This window comes from Serinus canaria, chromosome 2, assembly GCF_022539315.1.
Source record: "Serinus canaria isolate serCan28SL12 chromosome 2, serCan2020, whole genome shotgun sequence".
Classification (NCBI taxonomy): Eukaryota; Metazoa; Chordata; class Aves; order Passeriformes; family Fringillidae; genus Serinus; species Serinus canaria.
This window is the reverse complement of record NC_066315.1, coordinates 132,258,140-132,285,310: the sequence shown is the minus strand read 5'-3', so window position 1 is coordinate 132,285,310 and position 27,171 is coordinate 132,258,140. Positions and strand designations below refer to the sequence as shown.

The window sequence follows — 27,171 nt, the reverse complement described above, 5'->3', positions numbered from 1 at the left end:
ATGGAGGTCATTTCCATGCCAAGAACTGGAAGGGGGGAAGGTTTTTAATTGATGGTCAAACACTGGGTCTGCCTAAGACAGGAAATTTCAGCTTCTTCGTTATTTAGCTTTAATTTGTTTTTCACCTTCTAATACACTTCTCAGTATAAGGTGTTAATGCATGGTTAAATTGAACTGAATCTTTGTAAAGACTAAAAATAAATTTAAAAATAAAAAATCTTTAACCTTATAAAGTTGTAAAAGTCCACATAGAATAATCTTTTTTTAATCTGTAATAGTAATTGACATAAGTGCAAACTGCTGCATTGGCAGCATTGGAAAACATCTTTTGGCTGACTTGTTCCATTACAAACTCCTTCAGCAGTTATGGGTTTTTTAATAGGTATGTCATCTAACTCACTTTTTTCTCCCTGATAAGGTGATGATTGGTTGGGTGGGGTCTTTTGTCCTACTGGCTTTTTTAAAAATTGAATTAATCAAGTTGCTTTCAATATATATGTCTTTTTTAGCTTGTGGAGATATTCCAGAACAAATTCGATCACCAAGCGGGACAATCACAAGTCCAGGGTGGCCCTCTGAGTATCCTGCCCGAATTAACTGTAGCTGGTACATCCATGCCAACCCAGGGGAGATCATTACTATAAGGTAACAGTGCTCCTGTAATATCCATGTGGATGGAAGAAGTACTAACCAGACATTTTTAGCTGCCAGTTGTACACATACCAGTTTCCTCTTCCTTCCTGTAAGTGAAGGATTTCAGTTCTGTCTGGTTTTTTGCCTTTCTCTTTATCTGATTTGCTTGCACACAGCCATGTAGCATTTGTTTTTAGCTGGACAATCAGTGACTAGAAAAAATTTCAATGTGCTCATTTATTTGGATTTTTTCAGTGTGTCTTGATACATAGGGATTTTTCATTAAAAATTACATAAGTAAATGTGACTAAATGCTGTAATGCTTCATTGCTATGAGGTCTCTTGGTGTGCTTAAAAATGTCAGGGACAAATAGCAAGTCAATAGATAGCAGCTTAGGAAAGGCTGAGTTATTGCAGGGAGTTCCTCAGTTTCACGTATCTTATAACTTTCCTAAAGTACTAATGTAAAAAGCTTGTGGATTCAAGTTCTCATCAGTTCATTTCTGACTACTGATTTCTTTTAACATCAACATACAAATTAGTAGTGCTTCATAGACTTGATCATGAAACTGCATTGCCTGCATATTTTTTTCAGTTTCCAGTTCAGACTTGCTGACCTAAGAAACTGCTGTTCATTATGAAGTATTTACTTTGACATCAGTTACTTGTTTAAATTCAGCCCCTTAATTTAAACAGTCTTCCTGCTAAATATTTGACTGGCATAAATGAAATGTAATATAGGTAAAACTGTTCAGCTACTAGAATGCTTTCTAAACTTTTCATACTGATTATTTTTAATAAAACTCTTTTTTCTTTCATGTTGTTTTCTTCCCCTAATACATCCCACATTTCAGTTCTAATAGTGCTCTGTTGTCTGTACAGACCTGTTTTGCGCAGTCTCTCCGTCACACGTCATTACCGTGGCAGCTTGTCTTGACTGAGTGCAGCCATACCATGGCAGTCCATGCCATAATGCTGGGGTAGCTGAGTAGGGCAGCTGGGAGAAAGTCTTATCTGAAAACATAATTTTGAACAATTTAGCTGCATTTATAATATCAAATCATGTTGCTGCCATAAGTGTAGTATTAGCTAAAATTCTGGTGAAATTTGAGTTAAAATCACTTAGCAGTGTATGAAAGTCATTAAATAAGACATATAAGGACAATTTCATTACTAGAATTTTTGGTTAAGACAGTGTGTGTTTTCGTAGCAAAATTGCATTTCTTTAAGTGGTGGATGCAGTATTTTGTTAGACTACATCCTGCTGTCCTCATAATATAAAAGCATCAGCACAAGGTTAAAACCTATTTCTGCATGGGTAGAGAGAAGCTACTTTTTATTTCAGAAGAAGTATTTATTTCAAAAATAACTTGAAGCTAATTTTCATGTGTAGTAATTTAGCATTTTGTTTGTGTAATATTCTGTTCAGTAGCAATTTTGACCTTTTCTCTTTTTCAGCTTTCAAGATTTTGATGTTCAGGGATCTCGACGATGCAGCTCAGATTGGTTAACAATTGGAAGCTACAAGAACACTGAAGGCTACAGAGCATGTGGCTCTTCCATTCCCTCACCATACATCTCTTCACAGGATCATGTTTGGATAAGGTTTCATTCAGATGATAGCATCTCCAGAAAAGGCTTCAGATTAGCCTACTTTGCTGGTATGTTTCTAATGATACCTTGTATAATTTTATGGTTTCACTTTTTGTTTCCTGTTTGAAGAATTACTTCCTTATAACAGGGTGCAGTATTGACTACGGGTCTTTGCTATAGTCACCTCAAGGTCTATTGAAACCAGAGAAAATACACATTAGGTAATGTATTTTGATCCCATGCACAATCTGAATATTCAAGGTAGGAGTAACAATAAGCAAATTGAATAATATTTGGGAAGAAAAGGTTAGCCAGTAGTAGTAGGCACCTGGAAGTTCCTATAGTAAGATTTGAAATATTTTCATCAGACTAAAATTAATATGTTAAAGTACTTGGGTAAACTTCTGAGTACCATAAATACAGTGAGAGAGGAAATAAATGGCAGGATTTTTTTTTTATATTTCTCACAGAATTTGCATCATTTTTCCCATCTCTAGAAGGCATACTATCTTTTAAAAAAATAAATCTAAAAAAAAAACAACCCTACATTGATAGATTATTCCAGCCAAGTATAGACATGGTTTTTTACATACAAATTTTTTCTTGTGTAATTACAGGATGTGATAAGAGCTAATTATCAGTAGTAATAGTTTGAGACTGTTTTGTGAGTCATTTTTGTTCTAGTAAAGGTTGCCAAGAGAGAGAAGGAAGCCAGTCATGGGTCAAGACTAGTTCCAAACTTTTCCTGGTTTTAAGAGATATTGCAGTTTTATGTAAAAGCATGGTTATGGTGTTTTACATCATGGTCATCCCAAATACTGAATTAGGTTGTTCTCGGTTTTCACAATGATTTCATGTTACCTTACTCCCTTCAAGTGTGCCTATATCCACTCACTGGCCTGCTCCAGATTTCTGTGCACGCCGACTTTTGACTCCTCCATAAAACAATTCATACTTGTAAACATATCCAGTGCTACCCACCTTCAAAACTGTTCCAACAAGATTCAGTAAATCTACCCTGGTCTCCTCTAGTCTAAGCTCCTGGTTTTTAAGCTGCTCTTTTCTTACCTTCTAGCTTCCTCCACTGTGTCAGTCTCTCACAAACAGGTTTCCAAGCAGGCTTATCCCTCTCTATCACCTGTTCTCAAGTCTACAAAAAACCTCCTGCTGTGGTTCAGCTCCTTGCACTTTAGCAGCTCTTGGGGAAGTAATGCAGCCTTGCATTTGATGCAGGCTCAGCTTTCAGGGCAGTGTTCTGCCTGGGTTTTGTGCACTGTCTCACCAAAAACACGTCAGGGAGCAGGGAAGAAGCCACTGGACAGTCAGCTGCCATTTCTGCCAACGGCCCAGGTGAACCCTGCTACCTGTGTCAGGCATCAGCTTCTGCCCTTTTCACCTCCCTCTGGAAGTAGGTGCAGAGGAAAGGCAGCATTCCTTCCTGAGGGGTTTTGAGAAGGAAAGCTACCTTGCATAAAAGTGTGGAATAGGTAGGGGAGGTAAGCCATGGGCTTTCTAGAATTTTTCCTCTTCCTCTTTCCAAATCCTTTCCTCTCTTTTTCTCTGATCTTGAGACAATTTCATTACGTAACCCCTCTTGGAAGAAGCTCTAATATTTTCAGTAACAAGCAGTTTTTTCTGTTAATTGATTTCTTCTATTTTGTGTTGTAGATTAGAGTGCTTAAGACTTTAATCCTATGTTTATAAATGTCTTTCTTTAAATAAATAAGTTTTATTTTGGGGAGATGAGTTCAATTTTTTAACAAACAAGCCTTGCTGAAACTTTGGCTTGAATTTGCTCCCTAGGTTTGATACAATACTTAGGAAGTATTTCACAATTGAGGTGTAAAGTGTAGTGTTTCAGTGATAAGAGTGGTCTTTTGATGTTTTAAACTAACCTGTATATAGGTGAAGACTTGACAGTTGCTTCAATAATCATCTGGTCATTTCTGCTTTTGAGTGTCAAAAAAGGCTCCTGAAATGCTAATGCATTTGCTATGCATTCAACTGCCATTAGGTTTGGTTTCTTCTCATCAGTATCATGCAGTAGTGCTCAGATTAACACCTCAATAGATTGTTTTATTCAGTGTTTTTAAGGCTACTCTCAAAGTTGGCAAGTCAGTGTAGAAAAAGGGGAAGAACCAGTAATACATCAGTTACTTGGATGCAAGTTAGGCCTGTCTGTGCTGGAATGATAGAAACACTACAGATTCTGAGTACAAAAATGGCCATTAGGGAGTCCCATGTTTAAAATCTGATGTGGAAGATAGGTCTTGTGAATTGTTTGAATTAATTCTTGTTTAAAGAAAATAATAGGTAAATATTCATATTTAATAAAAACAAACCAGTAATAGGAAAGAAAAAAGCTTTACAGGTAGGAAGGGTACTGGACTAGAAAGTAAATTTTGGGCCACTTTTATTTGTCTTTCTTCCTTCTGTCTTCCTCCAGCTACTTATTTATCAGCCTTTTAAGTTACAGGAGTTGAAATGGAATAGTGTTTACTAATGGTGATGTAGAGTGGAAAATAAAGTTACTAAAATCACAGAGGTCAATGGCCACTGTAAATGCAGGAAAGAATTGTGTTAGTCCTTTGGCTACAACTGTAAATGGGTGCTGCTAATGATATTGTGCTATCCTGAAGTCTTTTGTGGTACAGCTCCCAAAGTTAGTCTTATTTAGTATATCTCTGATCATTTTAAGACTCTAATTTTTGATTCAAAGATAAATTTTCTTCATTGTAAGGATTGCAGGATTGGTGATTAAAAATGCTAAATCACAATCAAGTATCCCAGCTCTTTTCTGAGATGTTTAAAAGCTTGTTGAAGGAAGAGCTTGGGTTGAAATTGTATCCTGTTTTGATACTGCAATATTCCCATCCCAATATTTATAACTCCATGTTATAGCTTTCTTCTCAACCACTTCCAGGTTCTGCAATGCATAAGGACTGAGTTAGATTATAATCAGTACTTGAACAGGTTCAATGATGCATATTCTCCTACCTCTTGTTCTCCTACCTCCCACCTACTATTCTCTTACCTCCACCTATGGAGCTTAGTCATTCAATTTAGGTAGGACTAGTCTAGTGTGGTATTTTCCACAAGGGTCACAGGATGAAGGAAGAGACGAGAAAGTTGACTCCATGTTTCAGAATTTGATTTATTATTATATGATAGATAATATATCAAAACTATACTAAAAGAATAGAGGAAAAGGTTTTCACAAGAAGGCTAAGCTAAGAATAGAAAAGGAATGAATAACAAAGTTTTCTCTCAGACCGAGACTGGCCGGACAGGTGAACTGTGATTGGCCCGTAGTTGGAAACAGCCTGATGAGGCCAATCACAGATTCCCCCGTTGCATTCCACAGCAGCAGATAAGAATTGTTTACAGTTTGTTCCTGAGGCCTCTCAGCTTCTCAGGAGGAGAAAAATCCTAAGGAAAGGATTTTTCATAAAACATGTCGGTGACAGTCTAGCAGTTCAGTTTTACAGGTTTTAAATTCAAGGCCAAGGTTCCAACTTTGCCATACTAATATTGTCAACCATATGTATGTCTGAGTGTACTATAAATACTTACATATCTGTAACAGAACAAAAAGATGGTATCATTTATACTGCATCTGTTCTTTGGATTTTTTTGTGTGAAATAAACATGTTTTGAAAATTAGTCACTGACAATACGTACATTTTGCTTTTCTTTTATTCTTCAGTCATGAAAGCAGATTTGTAGCCTTAAACATTCTCTAGCCATACATGTAACATTTATCACTCTTGATTTCATTTTTTCCTGCATTCACTTTTTAAAAGCCTTACCATTTTTGAAATTTAAAAATTGTGTTGTACTTTTCTAAAGAAAAAATATTATTTTAAGTCAGTGTATTTATTTTCAATGCTTTCTAAGTATTAAAGAAAGAAAAAAAGGAGAACAAAAGTGTGATATGACTTGACCTATCACAGCAGATTAGTTCCAGCAAGAAAAACTCAAGCTAGCAGTGAAAACTTTTATCATTTTGTATAGAAAAGCACTGGAACTTTAAAAATACTTGATTGGAGAAGGCCCTGAAGAGCCTAATCAAACACCAGTTGACCCTGTTTTGAGCAGATGATTTTATTAGACGGCCTCCATTCCAATTGGAATTGTTCTCTTGTAAAAAAAGATAAAACATGCTTCTCCTTGGGAGCATTAGGATTTCAGTGAGTTTATCCTGCTGCCTTTCCTGTTTCCTTAGTAAAACTTTTGGTATAGTGTTCCTTAGAATGAATGTATATTTCTCTAGCTTATTTTCTGAATTACTCTTGTGTAGAACCATGTGCATTGCAGACATGTTTTAAATATTCTGACCATGACAGATCGTTTTATAGCAAATTTTACAGTCTGTACTGCAGTTTGTAGAAATAACTGATTGAAAATTATGCAGCAGTGTTTGACTCAGCTGAATTGTTGCAGAGCTGAAATAACTTGGATCCCAGGTATGCTTCTGTATTCAACATAGCTTGAACTTTATTAAGTAAAGGCAAACGTGTTTTTGCATTTGCTGCACTCCCATCTTAGTTGCTGCAGGAGAGACAGGAGCAAACAGTGGGAAAAGGAGAGGGCAGAGGCTTTTTTTTGTTGTTGGTGGTAATATGTAATCTTCAGCTGTCAAGTTCTCTCTTGCCTTAGATCCTTTGGTACAAAGTAGGAACCTCCAAAAGCAGGAGAGAGTCTGACTGCTTTTCTGGAAAAGAATTTGAGGAGATAACCAGTACTGCAGCACAGAATGTTTCTGTATTTTGAGTGATAGATGAGAGAGTGTTTTTCTAACTTGTTTTTAGCATATTTGAAGTCAGATTTCTCAATAGCTATAAATTAGCATTGTTTTCTTGCTTGGGTTAAAGTTATTTGACTGAAATCAGCTAAGGATAAGGTTCATGCTGATGTGTTGATGGAATCTTGACTTGAAAATCCTGTTCTTTCTTGAAATTTGCTGAATGTTGCCATGGTTTAAAGACACTTCAGGCGTTTGCTTTGCCCTTCCGAAGTACCTGGTGCAGCAAATAAACACAACATAAACCGTAAAGGGCTAAACTCTAAGAAAATATTTTTTTATCTTTCAGGGAAATCTGATGAACCAAGTTGTGATTGTGACCAGTTTCATTGTGCTAATGGGAAGTGTATTCCAGAAAGTTGGAAATGTAACAATATGGATGAATGTGGAGACAACTCAGATGAAGAAATCTGTGCCAAAGCTAATCCTCCGACAGCTTCTTCCTTTCAGCCTTGTGCACCTGATCAGTTCCAGTGTCTTTCCCGCTTCACCAAGCTTTACACTTGCCTTCCAGAATCTTTAAAATGTGATGGTAACATTGATTGTCTTGACCTGGGAGATGAAATAGACTGTGATGTGCCAACATGTGGACAGTGGTTAAAATACTTTTATGGTACTTTCAGTTCTCCCAACTATCCTGACTTCTACCCACCTGGCAGCAACTGCACCTGGCTGATAGACACTGGTGATCATCGCAAAGTAATCTTGCGATTCACCGATTTTAAACTTGATGGTACAGGTTATGGAGACTATGTCAAAATATACGATGGATTAGAGGAGAATCCTCGGAGACTTTTGCGTGTACTGACAGCATTTGACTCTCATGCTCCCCTCACAGTTGTTTCATCCTCAGGACAGATAAGAGTGCATTTTTGTGCTGACAAAGTGAATGCTGCAAGGGGGTTCAATGCAACGTATCAAGTTGATGGCTTCTGCTTGCCCTGGGAAATCCCATGCGGTGGAAATTGGGGGTGCTACACAGAGCAGCAACGCTGCGACGGCTACTGGCACTGTCCAAATGGAAGGGATGAAACCAACTGCACCATGTGCCAAAGAGATGAGTTTCCCTGCTCTCGAAATGGTGTTTGCTACCCTCGTTCAGATCGCTGCAACTACCAGAACCATTGCCCTAATGGTTCAGATGAAAAGAATTGTTTCTTCTGTCAGCCAGGCAATTTTCACTGTAAAAATAACCGCTGTGTGTTTGAGAGCTGGGTGTGTGATTCTCAAGATGACTGTGGCGATGGCAGTGACGAAGAGAATTGCCCAGTCATTGTGCCCACTAGAGTGATAACTGCAGCTGTCATTGGGAGTCTTATTTGTGGATTGCTGCTTGTCATTGCACTGGGATGTACTTGTAAATTGTACTCACTCAGGATGTTTGAGCGAAGGTAAGTAGAACTCAACTTTATTAAATATTTCGGTGTTTTCTTTTGTTTGTACTTGAAGTAGTTTTGTTGCCATACAGATATTGTTGTACATGATTTGTGAAGACATTGCTCCTTTTTATTTGATAGTATAAAGAGGTTAGTTAATCATAGACTTTATCAGATTGGAAGGGACCCATGAGGAATATCAAGTCCAACTCCCCCAAGGTTTGGCTTGCAGGACATCTGAAGTTAAACCTTGCTAAGACCTATGGCTGAGCATTGTCCAGATGCTCCTTGAACTCTGAAGGCTGGGTGCCTTGGCCCAGTTTCCTGGGGAGCCTGTTCCAGGGACTGGCTACTCCACCAGTGAAGAAAAGGGGGTAGAAGTATTCTGATCACTTCACTAGAGAGGGTTAAAGCTTTCAGATGGTGTTACCAAAAAGGAAGTGTGGGGAAACGGCAGTTAATTAATTTGCAGTTTATATCACAGTTCTGTATATAACAGCATGTTTCTTCTCTTGTAGGCTAGTTCATACCAGGATTACATATCCTTCAATCTTTTACAATAATATAAGTGTTACTTGGGCTTTTTATATTTAGCTCATGGGTTTGGGTTGGTTTGTTTGTTTTTAAGAAATTATTGTTGGGTTGGTTTTTTGCTCTCATTTCAGCTGGACAGACTCGCAGGAATGACTTTATATTCTTTGCCAATTAAATTTCAATTAAATTAGCAAAACTTCATCTTCTGAAGTTTTTTATTTCAGATTATAATAGTCTGATGTACTTTCATTCATTAAATATATATATAAAAATCAGTGTCTTATTTATGTATTCTGAAATTTCTTTTCTCTTTGAAAGATCATTTGAAACTCATTTGTCAAGGGTTGAGGCTGAGCTGTTAAGAAGAGAAGCTCCTCCATCCTATGGACAATTAATTGCCCAGGGTTTAATTCCACCAGTTGAAGATTTCCCTGTTTGTTCCCCAAATCAGGTAAGATTTTAAAATAACAGGCAGACCCTTTAAATTTTAGGAAGGCTGAAATAAGATATTTTAACCTACATATGCTTCCTTTTCCTCTTTAGCATTTCCTTTTTCTCCTTTCAAGTCAGTAGTGTTATACAAATGATTAGCCCTTGAACAAAATCAATGGTATAGTAACACCACAGTTTCTTTTGCAGGCTTTTATTGGCAATGCCAGTAATGCACGCTATAGAACCCCCTCTTGCATGAAAAGTAATAGATTGGTAGATCTAATTGTGTGTTCTGTATTACTGTTGTGAAAATAAAACTTTGCAATTTGGGAAAGAAGACCTAGACTTCTAATGCAGAATGGTAGTTCACACGCACAGTGTGTAGGTAAGGTCATGCCTGCTGTGCATAACAAGATGATGGGGAAAGACAAGGTGGCATATCATATAAAATTATCATGGATGAATAATAAAGCAAAAGCTAGTAAATGGCAGTCAGTAGTTTCTAGTCACCCAGATTCAGAGGTGGATGGGTAGTGCATTTCTTACTTGGTTGATAAATGAGTTTCTCTCAAAAAACTTTTCAAGGAGTTAAAAAATGTTTTTTAATTATAAAGCTCTATTGAGAAGTCTTAGTCTGGGAATCCTGGTGTGCTCTATTAGAGTTGGCATTAATTATATTGTGTTGCAGTTAATACAGCAAAGTTTATGGTAAGAAAAAATTGCATTACTATCACATGTTCTTTCATGCTCACATGTTCACAAGCAGCTGGGATCTGCCACAAAGGATTAGAGGAAAAGAGGAAAATAAATTCCAGTTTGCATGAGAGGCTCTAAAGAAGCATTGTAAAGATTTTTTAGAGAGCTAAATTAGCACTGAACTTCATTAATGAATCTAATAAATGTCTGTAGAATCCCTTGTTCTTTTTCAGTAGGTTACTGTGGTTATAATAAAGATCAGTATGTTTCTGTTTCAAACCAGTTCTGTACTTTTACAAATTTGTCTTGCTGTCCTCTTTTGCAAAAAATTAACCTTTACCGGTTTATGATGGATCTGTGTTCACAAGTCTCTTGAAGTAGGGTTAGCTTAAGAAAGTCTCTGGAGAGAATGCAGTTGTCATGCCCAGATGTGTAAGTCCTCTAGTACAGGTAACTTGGAACAAACCAGTGCTTCCTTAAGAAGCATTGTCTGAAGGATGATGGAAGAGAGATGAAAGTGACAGCATGAGAACACTAAATTTCAGTTTTTATAAATTGAGGGAAATGCATGTATGTTAAGGATTTAATCGGGGAATGGCTCTTCTGAAGAATATTTTACTTTTTTTGCCATAATCTTAATGAAAAGTTGTGAATATCGGCTTTATCCTCTAATTAAACACATTTGTGAATATTTTCAGAATGATAGGTACCTGGAAGATATACCCTATTTAAGAATGGAGCTACTTTGCTGAGGCAGTGTTTTCTCTAAGTTTGAGTTAGGGATCTCAAAGACGAAGGAGTTTGTGTTCTTACATTTATGTTACCTTACAGTTGAAAAGTTATACAGGATTTTAAATAGGAAAATTCAGGAATGCATTCTTCTGTAGCTGGATAACTAGAAAATAAATTTGGGAAATTTATAGTTTGGAACACATAAGGTAATTTTATATAAACAGAACCATTAAAGCATTTTGAAACTGGAATTACTGATTATATCAGAAAGGGGGGAAAAATCAAACTACAAGCCTCTGCTGGAAGAGATATTTAATTTAGTCCCTTTGAGGAAGCCTTATGGTAGTGGATAAAGAAGGCGGCCACCTTTGTTAAATCTTTCTGGAAGACTGTTTACAAATCCTAAACTTTTTGAGACATGTTTCTATGTGCTGTACTCTAAAATCCACAGGGACTATCTTTTTTGTTAAGACTGTTTTTAACAGATTTTGTGTGCCTGCTCTACTGGCACTGTGGTTGTACTTTTCTTTAATCTGTGTTCCATATCCAGACTATAGTGCCTTGTTTTCACATTGTCTTTATTTAGAGATCCTTTATTAGGGCAGAAACATACCTTGTATTGAAGTCATTGCTCTTTTATTGCCTTTGCAAATGTATTTCCACTTAATTTGCCTGTTTATAATGTGTTTTCCTCTAGAGCATCTAGACTTTTGTCATGTCCACTTTTTTTTAATAGTCTTTTGTTACATATACCAGATCCTTATTAACAAGGATGCAGCATTTTGTAATATTTAAGATTCTACATTTAACTTTGTTAAAATGCTGTTTTGCACAATAGTAAATGTTATACCAGCAGACTATCAATGCTTGATTGTTGCTTGTCTTCTTATTTAGGCTTCAGTTCTGGAAAACCTCAGGCTGGCAGTACGATCTCAGCTGGGATTTACCTCAATCAGACTTCCTATTGCTGGCAGATCAAGTAACATTTGGAATCGAATTTTTAATTTTGCAAGGTCACGTCATTCTGGATCGTTGGCATTAGTCTCGGCCGATGGAGATGATGTTGCCAGCCAAAGTACTAGTAGAGAAGGTGAAAGAAATAATACTCACAGAAGTTTGTTTTCAGTTGAATCTGATGATACAGACACAGAAAATGAAAGAAGAGACACAGCAGGAGCAGTTGGTGGTGTTGCTGCCACCTTGCCTCAAAAAGTCCCTCCTGCAACAGCAATAGAAGCAACAGTGGGAGCATGTGGGAGTTCCTCTGCTCAGAGCAGCAGCAGCAGCACCACGGATGGTGGAAGAGAAGCGACAAGTGTAGAGCCCCCAAGCACAAGTCCCGCACGCCACCAGCTCTCGAGCGCACTAAGCCGTGTGACTCAAGGCTTACGCTGGGTACGCTTTACTTTAGGGAGATCAAGCTCAGTGAATCAGAACCAAAGTCCTTTGAGACAGCTTGATAATGGGGTAAGTGGAAGAGAAGAGGATGATGATGTTGAAATGTTAATTCCAGTCTCTGATGTAGCATCAGACTTTGACATGAATGACTGTTCAAGACCTCTACTTGATCTCAGCTCAGATCAAGGACCAGGGCTTAGACAGCCTTACAGTGCAACACATCACAGTGTAAGGTCATGCAGTCGAGATGGCCCCTGTGAGAGCTGTGGCATCGTACACACTGCCCAGATACCCGACACTTGCTTAGAGGCAACAGTGAAAAACGAAACTAGTGACGATGAGGCATTATTACTCTGCTAGGTACGGATTGTTTAGGAAAGATTGTGTACAAGTTGGAGCAATATCTGTCATTGTTTTGTACTTCACAGTTAAAATTAGTTTTTAGTTTTAAAAAAATCCAGGACAGCACTATGTTATAGCTATTTTAGCCTGTGTGGTTGATTAAACTTTTCTTATACTGGATGACATTATGGAAATATGAGAGTGAATATTTTAATGGCTCTGAATACACAATGTGTGTATCCAGTATAATTGGATTACTCTTTAAACTGAAGTTTTCCCCATTAGTTTCAAATTTAGTTTATCCTGGTACTATAGTTCAAACCTGAAACATGGCTGCTCAAGACTTAGTGGCTGCCTGTTTAACCCCATATTAACAGGTGAATTTGTACAGAATTATTTTCCTTTAGGAACTGACTCTGTTGTATTATTGCCAACATACTTGTAACTTAATATACTAAATATGGTAAGGATTGTTAATGTAAAATATGTACTTTTCTTTGAGTTTATTCAACACTTTGTCTAAATATTCTTGAACTTCATCATAATGTGAACTTACTTAAAGGGAGGAGAAACTTTCTCCAGGAGCATTCTTTTTCTTTCAGAAGTACAAAATGCAATGATATATGAAATTTAGGCATAATAGATAAACTGATGGCAAAAGCTTTTTTAGCACTGACTTTCCTAAACTGCAATCTAATATGGTACAAGCCAAATAGTATGTAAAATCCCCAGTCATTAGTCTTTTTGATTTGAAGTAAAAAAGGGCCGAAGATATTACAATATGTGTTAGTTCTTTAAATATCTGATATGTACAAATACACTACAGAATAAGTTCCAACTGGTAATAGATCTTTCCCTAATACTGTAGGGTATAAAGCTTGTTTGGTCTCAAGGGATTTGCACTAAAATCATATTAAGGTCTCTAATGAGCTTAGTGCACAAGCACTATCACTTTAAGTACTATTATTGTCTAATATTGCAATGGCTATATATTTCCATGGCTCTTTTCTTGGGGTGTTGCATTTTTGTTGCAATTGAATTTGCTTTACTAATTCCCTATTTATTCATTGTATTTAAAAACTGGTTTACTCAGTTGCAGACTGGTTGTTTAAAAAAAACCAAAAGAGGACCCTTTTAGTGTATTTTTTTATGATATTACATGTTGGAGCAAAACAGATCAGTGAGGAAAAAAGCTCATAACTTCCAATTTTGTGATAAGCAGGTTAATATGTGGCTACTAGTGTAACAACAAGAAACTACACCTTTTAAAAACAAAACTGTCAACTACTGTTTTATTTATTCTTTGCAGTCTGTTTTTAGTAGGCTTAAAGATCCAGTATGAAATGTATTTGTGTGTGATTGTATGCTATTTATTAAATTTTAAATACTTTGTTGAATGTCATTTTAAAGCATGTTTAAAGTCTTGTGCATTTCTGTCGTGTTATGCTGTCGGGCAGAACTGACTAAAATTTTAATATGTATCAAAATTAAATTGAATTTTTGTTATGTTTTTGAGGTACTTTTAAAGATAAATCCAAGGTCTGTCTGGCTTTTTATTTTTTTTAAATCCTCATCTCTGAAGTACAAATCACATGCAGAAGGAACAAACAATTGAATGGATTCCAAAGTGTATATATCTTCTCCCTCTTCTCTTCATTCACAGACACTGGGATGAGAAAAATAAATTATTTTACCATCTGGTTGATTTTTTTCATGAGAGTTAGCAGGTAAACTCTGAATTCAGGATGCAATGACATAGATTTGTGCTTTTGAGGAACCTTATGTGCAATACAGTTGTAAAAGATTTTACTATAACGACCCATGCGGTTTCAAGTTTCAGAACAGATCACATCACACTGGTACCAGATCAGGTACAAGTTGGCCCATAATTACACATACTCAAGTAAAAGTCATCAATGGCCATTTTTATTCACATTGAATAATATCTAAATCTGTGGGTAATCTCTAGTCTGATTTCAGTAGCATTGCTTTTAGAGCAGGCAGCTTTGCAATAGGAACATGGTAACATACCCTGAAGTATATGTGAACAGTATGTCCTGGTATAAAATACTGGGTTTTTAAACCTTCCTTATTAATTGTCATTAGAAAGTGGTTGTGGAAATGCTTTTCCCTGAGGCAGATAAATTTTTAAAAAAATAGTCTTCACAGAATACCTTCAGTGTTTAACACACATAGTGATCTAAATTTGTTCCATTGGATGCCCCAAATAGCATGTACCTATGGACTCCATATTGCAGATGTAAAAAGAACACAATGTTTAATTTGTTTTAAAGAACAAATGCTACACATTTAACTGAGAAGTTGGATTTGATTGATAATTTGGAAAATTGTAAATAAAATTCATATTTGTATGAGGTGAATTTGTTGCAGTGATTTTTTTTTTCCTAGTGATATTAAAAGGAGTGCTTGATTTTTCTTTTTGAGTAATGTATGAGTGATTGGTTGTGTTTGTTTTGTTTGGTTTTGTTGAGGGTTCTGATAAGACATTATTACCCTGTTTCTTTTTATGCTGGAGAGCTTGAATTAGTATTTTGTCTAATTGATTCTTGATTTAGCTGTGCTACAATACTAGGGCAGTTTAAAAAAATGTCAGAAATATCTACTGTAGAATTATCTTGTTTTTCTGTAATAAATCACTTTCATCTGCCAGCTTTGAAGAATCTAGGTTATTGTGAGGCAAGTTTTCTCCTCATGTAGAGTTATTTAAACAAGGAAAGAGTTTGTCACCATTCTTTTTCACATACCACACTTTTTGTCATTTGAAACATTAGGGAGGGTTGACTGAGCTTCAGATGGTGCAAGGGCTATTTTTGTTTCCAAAGTCCATTTTCAGTACAAGTTCAGCAAGTGTTGCTGATAACTCTTCTTTCAAAACAGGTTCTTGGAGCGGATGCTGGAATTAGTTACTGTATTATGTGTTCACTTGCTGTCTGAATGTCAAAGCCTGAACTCATGCCAAACCTTGGATTCAGTCCAGGGAAATCAAGTTCAGGTTGGGACACAAATACTGTTTCAGTGAAGTTTATCTATTAAATACTCAACTGCAGATCAAATCATGGCTTTTTCTGTTGGGATGAGGTTTTGCTTCCTTTCTGAAAAGTGGGTGTTTTATTCTCCTATATACATCTCCAGATATTCAGCTGTGTCAGTTGTCCTGAGGAAGCTGCACATTTCCCATAAATCTTGGTTTAAGTCAAAAGTTTTAATCTTCCTCCAGTTGTGATGAAGATTTCTGTGAAGTATTTTGTCAGTTTCTGGGGTTTTTGGACTGTATCTCTTTTCTTCCTCCCTTGTAAGTTTCTGAAAATAAGTGGTTGGTAACTGAATTCCTCCAAGACATCATCTACAAGTCAATTGCCTAGAATGGGGTGTGTTCTGAGAGGACAAGGGAGAAGACTGTCTTGTCCCTTTGCCAAGTCACCAAAAGTACACAGAGGTAAGCAGATTGATAGTTAAAACTCTCTTCATTCTATCCGCTACTGGGATTTCACTAGTTAGCTTTTGCTTCATCCAAGTAAATTAAAGTCCATAATTATTTGGCTTGATACAGAGAAGTTTTAAAGCACAACATTCATGTCAATATGTCTGTTTGTGTGTAGTACTCACTATTTGGTGAGTAGTAACCTGGGGGAAGAGAATGTGGGATTCAGTAAACTGAAGTATTATCTAAAAATTCTCATGGACAAGACTCCCCACATCCTCGATGGAGGGGAATAAGAGACATTGCTCTGAGCAGCGTCAGTGATTCCTAATCACATTTTGAGAAAGGGCATTTACAGTAAACAGAGTTTTGCTAATCTTTGTGAATATCTGAGCACAAATTAGTGAAATTTAGCAGAAGAGTTTAGCTTCCAGCATTAATTTCTCCTTGTGGCCAAGTTGCATCCTGTTATGAAACAACCAAAGAAAAGACTCAAATCCAAGTGAAGTTTCTGCAAGATTGAGGGTTTTTTTCAGATCACAGTTACCCTTTTTGCTGCTTGTGCAGGAAAGAAATGGGTGGAAACACAGGAAGAAAAAAAAAAGATGAAAAGTTGAGTCACTGGATTTTGAATTTGAATTTTGGAAAGGCTGTAATAAAACAGACAAGACACTCTGAAGGAATATAACTATATTACATTGCACAAAGGTTTGTTGTGGGGTTTTTTTTGAGACAAACAATTGCAGGAGACCTTCCCAAAAAGAAGTCATAGTGAGTAGGACATGTCAAATCAGGACATAAGAGAAAGAAAGAAGGAGTTATGGTTTAGTGTGGACTTCCTTACAAATAATAAGGGTTTCTCATGCAAAATGTAAAGGACAAAGAAATAAATTTGCTTTAAGTTTTAAGGACATGATCCCTGAAATAACCATTCATTGTGTATATTATCTAAGAGGCAGATGTGTGAATTCAGAGCAGAAATCTCAGATTTCATCACAACATGATGACTTGTGGTGTTACAGAGGTTTAGTAGAATTGCATTTGTACCTTTGCAATGAAATAATCATGCATCTAAAGGTGTGCCAACAGAACTGAAAAAATAGATTTATCTGCTTCTCCAGGTTTATAAAATTGAGCAAAAACAACTGGTAAAATACATTGGTTTAATCTGTCTTTCCTGTGGTTTGAAGAACCACCTTGAAAAGCCACAGTTGGAGGAAGAAGTTCTGGTGCACCAGAGGAAAAAGAGGAGCAATATACAGGATAGTGTGTATCCTGTGTCATAAACTGATACCACATTTCTGCGGTGGCACAGCAAGGAACAGAGATGTTCCGTTTTGCTTTTTCTCATCTACTCTGTTGGCCAGCAGTTTTAGTTCTGACTTTGTGTTCCTTCAATAGATGTTGAGTTCGAGAGTTAGAGAAAATAGAACTAATATTTTGCAGTGTTCTTTTTAGACAATGCATTTGTAAAGATAACAGTTTCCAAAGATAGCTAATCCCTGTGCTTTTGTGGTTATGTTTCTTGGAGTTTGGAAAAATCCCACCTAAGAACTTAGTTTCTCTGACTGAGATTGTGCACCAGGAAGTAACTGATAGGTATGATGAGGTTTTTTTTTCCCCTGAGTACTGTGAGACTTAGAACTTCAATGCCTGAGTTGAACTGTCTCACACATATTTAGAAAGTGGACCTTTTATTGGAGCCTTATTGAGCAAATGAATAGTGAAAAGAGCACTTAGAGAGTATGAGGGTTCCTTAGTTGTTCCTCTGCTGGATTCCTGGTCATTGCTTTTTCTTTTTTGGCTGTACTGTCTTGGTTCACCATTTGTGTTGATCAAAGAGGAGGTGGCAGTTGGCCTTATGAAAATGTTACTTATTGTAACATCTTACTTATTGTTTCTCTAAAAAGTAGAATGGTCTTCAGCACACACCCACACCTTTGGCTGCCTTCCTTTGTGTCGCACGTGTGGGACCCAAGGCTGGGTGCCAATGGGTTTCATCACTGCTAATGTATGTGGGGAACAACTGGCACATTTGGATGTAGCCCAGTACTTAGGAGAGTGTATTTATAGTTCAGGTCATGTGGAACTAGAGGATTTAATCCCTTTTTTAATGTTCTTTAGCCTTTTTTTGTTATAGAAAACCATGGAGTATGTTTGCATGTTTTGGAAAGCTTTTACATCTGAAGAAGGCTTGGGAGCTTAGGTTTTGAAACCTCACCACTTGTTTGTGTCTGAAAATCCATCTCATGAAAGTAGCCAGGAGACTCTTCTGAAAACTTGTGAGGTTTTGACAAGGGCACCTGACTTGTCTCACAATTAAGAAGACTTTACAGGTGCAATTGCATTTAGACCATCTGATTTTGTTGAATGAGTGTTAAATTCCCACTGCAGAGGAGTGTGAAAGGAAAACCCAGGTGAACAGGCATTATGGATTTTTTTATAGGAGTTGCAAAGAAATGCCTACTGAATATTCAGTCCTTCTGACTTTCTGAATATGGCAAAAGATAACCATTCTTTCCTTTCTGCAAATCCAGAGTGCACCTCAAACTCACCAGTTCTCCAAAACTTAGTGCTTTATCCATCATTATTGAAAGCTGTTGGTACCATTTTTGTTAATTTTCTCACATTGCAAATGTGGTTCATGATCCAGTCTTTCTTCCTTGGAGGAAAGTTGTCAAAAAAAAGTAATATTATTAATCACACGTCTTCATTAGCTGAACATTCTTTCTGCTGCTCATTATCAACCTCTAGCTTCCTTCTCAAAATGTCTCTGTTTGTTCAAAAGCCCTATTTGTCTGCTGCTCCTGCATTTTGAGATACATTTCAGCTGCACCAACTTTAATTTGAAGGTTAATGCCAGTAAGAGTCCTGGAGTTAAGAAAAAGCTGAAGACTGTGTGGTAGTAGAAGAGCTTTAAAGCACTAGGACATGGTAAGAAGAATGTGAAACATGGAAACAAATGGAAGATAAGAGTAAGGTGTGATAAATAAAGGAGAAGTTAAAAATAAATAGTATTTTATGCAGGCAGGTAGCAGTTAAAGGTTCCAGGACGAAGTGGATGAGAGTATGTGTGTCTCAGAAGACTTTAAACTGATGGTGCCTGCATTATAATGACTTTTGGATGTCCTCAAGGTTTGCTGGATGTTCCAAACTTCAGTCCTCTGTTTCTTGCAAACTTATTCCTTAAGTTGCTAAATTATTTTCATTTGGTAAATCATGGATGTGGGTTGTGTTTCTTTCAGGATTGTTCAAATGGAATCAGTTAATCATTAGTCTACTGAGAAACCTCTTATGATTTTATTTCTGTGATAGTTGCACTAAACAAGACACTCCATATTTAGATTTCTAGGATTATTTGCTTTGCTAGACACAACAAAAGCATTAGCATATGATTCAACTTCAGATTTGTAAGTTTGGGAAGACCTTCTGCAATGGCTCTCAAATTGGTGAGCTACTATGTAACATTTTAGGATCAGCAAATGTTTCCTAAAAGGAAAATTCTCAGCAGGGTTGTGGTTTAAGCCCAGCTGGTGTTTGATCCCTGCACAGCCACTCACTCAATTGACTTGGAAGGGTGATAGTGTGAAAACTCATGGGTTTGAGATATTGACAGTTTAACGGGTAAAGCAAAAGCTGCACTTGTGAGCAAAGCAAAACTAATTCATCCCTGACTTCGCAGGGGCAGGCAGATGTTCTGCCATCTCCAGAAAAGCAGATCTCCACCATCCACTAAGGGTGACTTGGGAAGACAAATGCTGTATACACCAAATGTCCCTCCCCTCCCTTCTTCTCTCCCCAGCCTTATATGCTGAGCATGACACCATATGGCCAGGGGTGTTCTCGTAGTCAGCTGTCATGGCTTTGTCCCTTCCAGCTTCTTGTGCACCCCCAGCCTCCTCACTGGTGGGGCACTACGAGATGCAGAAAAGCCCTTGATGTAGTGCAAGTGCTGCTCAGCAATAATGAGAACTTCCCTTTGTTACCAACAGTGCATTCAGCACAGATGCAAAACTCAGAGCAATACCAGGTGCTGTGACAGAGTTGAACTCTCTTCCAGCCCAGACCACTACAACAGAGCAGAGTCAAACATTGATTATGGAGCAAAGATTTGTTTGAGTCTCTGCAAAGAGAAGGATAAAAAGGTCAAATGTTTTGTGGGTAAGTAAACACTACAAAGTCTATTAGGAGCCAGAAGCCCTGTTGGAGCAGCAGTAGATATTCAGTGATCATTAAGAATGTAGGGCCAGTTGTCTTCTCTGAGTATTTTAAGTGTTATTTCTGTTCCACCAGTGGTATTTCAGACTATTTTTCCTAGGGACATCTGAGCTGTGGAATATTAAATATTTACCAAACATACATAAATGCAACCGATGTGAGATTATCTTTTTGGTCCAAATGGTTTAAATAAAAGGGCTGCTTGTTATATACCAATATGTTATTTAATGTGTTCCAAACCACCTGTGGGATAAATTCAGTTTTCCTAGGCCCAGCATTATAAGATGTCATATTGCTGGTTTGTGGGCAGCTCTGTAATTCCAAACTGGGCATGAAGTTACAGATAGGAAGGTTTAGGCATTTATGAGTATGATCCACAAAGTTTAAATCATTCAGGAGGAATCAGAGGAGGGGAAACAGAGTTCAAGCCTGTTCTTATGCAGAAACAGATGTAAATACTCTTGAGCTGTGCTACTCTTCATGCATTTATGTATGAAAGTTGTATCAGCTTTTTCCTGTGCAACACACACAAAAAGGGAACAGGATATCCCAGTGCAAACTACAATCTGCTGTGTTGTGGCTCATCTGCCTGCAGATCTCCCTCTGCCCAATTTGGCAGAAGGATTTGAGCAGAAACAGTTTACAACTGCCACTAGCCAAAGAGCATACTCAGAGATGACTGTCTAGGTCTGTCATTCCAAAACTCCTTTCATAGAAAATGCTAAGTAATCATTGGCCAGGGAGAAATTACAAGAAAGTGACTATTTTAGGTTGGCAATTTAGGTACTGAAGTGGTGCTGAAATTTCAGGGTAAAGTCTCTTTGCCAATACGTACTATAAAATCTGTTGATGCTGTTCTACATCAAATCATTAAATATCCATTGGGTGGGCATAAGAACTTAAGTGCTCTACACCACATGATCAGATGAACCTCTGACTTTGCTACCCCCTCTCCTCACTTAACAAAGGTCACTTGATTTATGCAAAGTGAAGCTGCTTTTCCAAATGAGTTTTGACCTGTTTTGTTGCTGTATCAGGTTATGAATCCCAGTAGGTCTCTGTTCTGTTGCACAAAGGTGAGGTGTAAAACAAGATACTTTGGGATGAGCAGGTAGAAAGGCAAATGGTAATGCTCTCTTACCCATCAGAAGGGAAGAAAAAAAGGTGACATGCTGATGGGAAGGTGAGATTTTTCCATATCTTGTGTCCATTGTCTAAATGGCTTTTTGGTACCCTATGTGTGCACCCTCTCACAGCCCTCAGAGACAATGTTCTCTCTTGCTAAATCATCACCACTGAACTGGAAGAGATGAGGGGATGAAGATGCAAGTGCTCACAGATTTAGGGACACACTTGAGCAATGCCATGTCACTGCTGAGTATGCAAATCCAGAGTTATGGGAGAAGAGAGAAAATGCCATAGAAACTAGTGCCTCTGAGATGGTACAAAGCAGGTCTTTCCTCTTCTGTGCCAGGCTTTAGCTCAATTTTTTTGTCTTCATTTTACTTCCCCAATTCTTTTTACCCAAGCCACATCCTGCCAAGGTCACCCCAGCCTGGTGTGAAACCCAGCACAGATGATCCTGACTTTTCCCTGGCCCTTGGCAAGGGCTCCCCTGGGGCAGGGAGATTCGAGGGGCCAGCACAGCCAGGGGTGGCAGTGGTTGTGTGTGCAGCAGTGTGGGGGTGTGGCGAGCGCAGAGGGCCATGGGGCAGATGGAACATCAGATACTGGAATGGGATTTTCACGTGGGTGTTGGCACACACACCCCCCAGCTTCCCCCTGGGGCCGGAGCGCTGTCCACGTGATGTCATTGCAGTGGCAGTGGGGAGCCGTGTTTGGATCCTGAGGGTGGTGTGTCCCAAATCCTTTGAGAAACAGCCTGGGAGCAGCGTGGACCCCACCATCTCCTCTGAGAAGGATTCAACACCTGGGTCACCAGAGCACTGCACTCTGCCTTTCCCTCTGCTCGGGCCGGACCCACGGGCTCCCCAGACATGGCTGCAGGAAGCTCAGGTCACCCTGGACTCTGGCTGCTTCTGTGGAGAGCTCAAGTCACCCTCGGTTTCCTCAAATGTGGCTGCAAAGAGCTTAGTTTGCTTTTGGGCCGTCACAAGATGATAAAATAGCCACATTTTCAAAGCAGCTCAGCAAGCTGCAAGCCCGCAGGTGCACAGGGCAGGCTGGAGTGCAGGCTGTGAGAGCACCCCGGACCCCCTGAAAGCCTGGCTCACCTTGTCCAGGCTGAGTCTGGAGCAGAAGGGGCCCAAGGGCAGTGCCTGCTCCCATCCATGTCACTGGGCTGCACGGGAGGAGGGAGGTGGAGCTGCTGGGGGCAAAGGGGGCAGTTCCTGCAGTGTCTGTTTAAAGAGCATGGTGTGCTGTGTGTTTGGGGCCATTTGGGGAGAGCTGCTGCTCTGGGAGGAGGGGGCAGTGAGCTACTCTGAGGCAAGAGCAAGTTCTGAGCTGAAGCCTCACTCTCACCTGCTGGCATGCCTCCCCAAACCCGGGCTCGGCAGAGACTTTTGATCAAAGGGGGAAAAGTTGTGAATGATGACCTGTCAGTGGTGGCTGATGTGTACGTGGAAGAAGGAGTGGTGCAGCAGGTGGGACCAGGCCTAAACCCAGAGCCCTCGCCTGGACTCGTCGTGCTGGATGCGACCAACAAGCTGGTGATCCCTGGGGGCATTGACACTCACACACACATGGAGTTCCCTTTCATGGGCAGCAGGTCAAAAGATGACTTCTATACTGGAACCAAGGTGGGTGCACATGTGCACATCTGTGTGTGCATCTGGGCTTTCTCAGAGAGGGGTACCTGCTGGTCGTCCAGGATTATTTCTAAAAGAGAGAATAGAACCAGTAACATTTCTAAAAGACAGACTAGAATGTGAATCAAGCACGGCCAGTTGTTCTTGTCCCTTTGAATGGGACATTGTCATAAAGCAGTTGGGGTACTCAGAGGTCCATCCCCAACCAGTATGTTATTTGAGCTCCTCCAGAAACTATTGGGATTGTGGGGGTCAAGTGGGGCAGGCTTTTACCCTGGCTGTCAGCATGCAGACTACAACCTGCTCTGGTACATGCATCAAGCTTCATACTTCTCTGAGCAAAGGTTAACTAAAGCAACAGATGAATTCCCCTGTGCTGTTTAAGCACTTCTGTGCTAATCTGATCTTTTCCCTCTGTTAGCATGAGGGAATGCAGGCTTTTCTTTTGACATTCACTTTGGTGCTTACTGTGTCTCCCAATGGAAACCCACTTCAAATACACTTTATGAAAGTACCTAATTTCTCCCAGTGTTACACTTGCAATGAGGTTTTTTTCAGCTTTTTAGCTGATCTTTTTATATTCCCTAAATATGAATAGTGTATCAATTACTCATATTAACAGTATTATGCATCATCTCCATACAGTTTCCATAACCAAAAATTTCGAGGCACTTTTCTAAGAGCTTTGCTGTGCAGACTGAAATCCTTTGTTCACAGAAAGGATCACATTGTCCTCCTTGGCTTGTCTGCTGGCCATCACCTTCACAGAGATTGTTGTACCCAGTTCCTCTCACAGGAGAACTGGGATTTACTAAAAAGCAGAAAACAATTTTTAAGGTTTTCTGAGTAACTCTGAGGTACTTAGAGGACAGGGAAGCTGCAAAGCAGAGGCTGCATACACAAAGCAGGATGTCCAGATAGTCACTTCAGTGCCTATAAGAAAATTCTAGATCCAGCTTAGCAATCAGATGTCAAAAAGTTAGGTATTGTGGTATCCTTAAGCCAGGTCAAAGTGTGGAAAGTGTTCAGACTGTTCACTGAAGGTCATCCTCTGACAAATATTTTGTCAAGAAATTCAGTGAGACAGTTGTATTCCAGCTATTGCAAAATATGCTGCAATGATTAGCTAGGATTTACCCATTGAATAAGTAAAGGCCCCTCCCTTTACAGATAGAGGGGGAAGAAGTTGTAGGGAACAAAAAGAGACTTTGAGTGGGGTTGTGGAAACCATGATGGTTTTTTCTCTTGAAGTCTATAAATTTTCTTTAAATCCTGTTTAACAAACAAGTCAATCGGTCTTGTTGAAAAATATTTGACAGTTTGAACAACTTTTCCTGGAGAAATTGTTTTGCTCAATTCATTGGAAATTACAAATACTTGTGTCACTCTCCAAACTTCTCTTTTTGCAAAACATACTGACACATTTACAATTATTCTTCTGAATTCTATGTGAACAGAAGGAAGAAAGAGACTAATTTTTGTAGAAAAAGGAAGAGTGAGGGACCTGGACAGGCTGGATAGAAGGGCTGAGTCCAACATTACAAGGTTTAACAAGTCCAAGTGCAGCATCCTGCACTTTGGCCACAACAACCCCCTGCAGCATTGCAGGCTGGGGACAGAGAGGCTGCACAGTGCCCAGGGGACCTGGGGGTGCTGACCACAGACTGAACGTGAGCCAGGGTGTGCCCAGGTGGCCAAGAAGGCCATTGGCACCCTGGCCTGTATCAGCAACAGTGTGGCCAGCAGGAGAGGGAGTCATCCTTCCACTGCACTGGGCACTGGTGAGGTCACACCTTGAGTGCTGTGTCCAGTCCTGGGCCCCTCAGTTTGGGAAGGACATTGAGGTGCTCAGATGCATCCAGAGAAGGGCAACAAGGCTGGTGAAGGGTCTGGAGCACAAGCCCTGTGAGGAGCAGCTGAGGGAGCTGGGGCTGCTCAGCCTGGAGGAGGCTCAGGGGAGACCTCAGCCTGAGAGGAGGGTGCAGCCAGGTGGGGCTTGGTCTCCCAAGCAATCAGTGACAGGACAAGAGGACACCATCTTAATCTGCACCAGGGGAACTTTAGGCTGGACGTTAGAAAACAATTCTTCACAGAAGGAATGATTGGGCATTGGAATGGGCTGCCCAGGGAGGTGCTGGAGTCACTGTCCCTGGAGGTGTTTAGAGAAAGACTGGATGTGGCACTTAGTGCCATGGTTTAGTTGATGAGGTGCTGTTGCTGTTAGGTCATAGGTTGGACTTGATCTCAAAGGTCTTTTCAAACCTAGCTAGTTCTATGATTCTCTGATCCTGTGAATTTGAGCTATCAAAATATGCACAAAAAATATTTGTGCATAATTTGATCTGAATTGTTGCAAAGGGATATTGTTCAGAGCAGTAGAGAGGATTTCTTTTGCTAATCTGGAAGAAAGCAACAATTTCAACAAAGGAACTTCTGTACTGGATCAATTTCTTTTAGTCAAGGATATGGCATCTGAGTAACTTTTTTCCCCCTCCAAAGGCAAGAAAAGTAATAATTCAGTTGCCCGTAAAGAAGAGTGGAAATTATTGGTTAAAAAGCAATTTTTGATCACTGTAGTTTATTTTATTTTATTTTGTAGTTTATTTTATTTTGATCACTGTAGTTTATTTTATTTTTACTTGATAACATTTATGTAGAGGATGTAATTTCCTCATTCTATTCAAAACCCTCTATAGCAAATGATATACTGTTACACTTGTAAAACATTTTAGTGTTAGTCAAGAGTTTGGAGGTTTACAAATCGTATTTTCAAACTCAATGGGGCTTTTTGTTGTTGATGTGTATTTGCCCCTTAATATTTGCATGTCACTCAGGCTTGTTTTTTCCACTACATGGACTCTGAGGATGCACATCTCAAGTTGACTGTGCTCTTCTGGTGCTCTTCTCTCTCAGTGATTCCACACATTAGAGGAAATTCACTGATGCATAAACAATCCAGACACATCTCCAATTCTTTGATAAGTTTTTGTACATGAAGAGAAGCCTCTCCTTCAGTGTGAGAATTTCATTTGGATTCTTCTGAACACGCTTTTGAGAACATTTTTCTCAAAGCAAATGAAATTAATCTCCAAAATAATTTTTTGAGTCTGGACTTTACTCAGGGAACTCCTCAGTGGCTTTTGGCTTTTCAGAGTACCCAGATTAATTGATGTAAGGGAGTTGGAGAGGGTGGGAGGAAATTTGCATTTTTTCTGATTGCTAAATATCAACTTTCTTCTTTTCAGGCAGCTATAGCAGGAGGAACCACTATGATCATCGACTTTGCTATCCCTCAGAAAGGCTGTTCTCTTACTGAAGCTTTTGATACATGGAAAAGCTGGGCAGACCCTAAAGTCTGCTGTGATTATTCATTGCATGTGGCAGTTACATGGTGGAGCAACAAGGTAGACACAAGAGCTGATTTTAAATTCCATAAATTTGTACCTCACCTGCTTGGAATCAGTCTTCACGTGCTAAATATTGCTTCATGTGCTTAGTTGTTTTGTGATTAAAAACATTGGAAATAGCCCACACCCTTCTGAGAGTGGATTGGAAAGAAGTCTGCACATAGCCAGTATCTATGGGTAATACTGCACAAAGTTAAAGGTAGGGATTGTGCAAGACAAAGACCAGGCAGGTCAGAGAGGGAAAGAGGTGTTTACAATAATTTTGTCTTTTGTTGCTTGAACACTTGATATTTTGTGCTTCTGATGAGTTTTGGTGGTTTTAGTTGGTTTTATTTTAAGTGTATGCATAAAAGATATGGTCCTTGACTTCATTTGTAGAGGAAGACTTCTTTTCCTGGGTGGCTACAGTAAAACTCATTTAAAGTAAAGCAGGACTGCAGCCAATAGTACATTCAATGTAAAATAATCTAAAAAATCTTTTTGGAATTTACATATGGGAGAACCACCTTTGCTGTGTGAAAGTTTGCTGATAGCCTGGAAGCTTTAGTGATAAATTATTTTTTCAGATGTTTGATATCTATCAGAATGAAACCCATGTTTTACAAGATGGCTTTGGATTCTCAGAGAACTATGCATCAGTACGCAGATATACTAAGTAAATTCCTATTTTATATATGAGTTCTTCTTCTAATTTTTAAATTCTAGAATATATGCACCAAAGCATTCACTCTGCAAACAACACATCTTTGGCATTCTGTGTACTGAGTGCTAAAATAGGCTGACCACAACTTCT

General features: G+C 38.9%; 2 protein-coding genes across 3 annotated transcripts in view; both read left to right on the top strand.

The window, feature by feature from the left end:
- Positions 1-14,921, top strand: part of LRP12 (LDL receptor related protein 12) — a 50,009-nt gene extending 35,088 nt beyond the window's left edge. The window contains exons 3-7 of the mRNA XM_050970819.1: positions 510-645; positions 2,092-2,294; positions 7,320-8,421; positions 9,259-9,391; positions 11,695-14,921. Of these exons, the coding sequence (XP_050826776.1) occupies positions 510-645; positions 2,092-2,294; positions 7,320-8,421; positions 9,259-9,391; positions 11,695-12,558 (2,438 nt within the window). The 3' untranslated portion in view covers positions 12,559-14,921. The remainder of the gene's footprint in view (positions 1-509; positions 646-2,091; positions 2,295-7,319; positions 8,422-9,258; positions 9,392-11,694) is intronic.
- A 7,647-nt stretch (positions 14,922-22,568) lies between these two features.
- DPYS (dihydropyrimidinase) overlaps positions 22,569-27,171 on the top strand; it is a 30,389-nt gene continuing 25,786 nt past the window's right edge. For both annotated transcript variants that reach the window (XM_018912964.3, XM_009087473.4), the window contains exons 1-2: positions 22,569-22,962; positions 26,217-26,375. In XM_018912964.3, the coding sequence (XP_018768509.1) occupies positions 22,693-22,962; positions 26,217-26,375 (429 nt within the window). In that variant the 5' untranslated portion in view covers positions 22,569-22,692. The remainder of the gene's footprint in view (positions 22,963-26,216; positions 26,376-27,171) is intronic.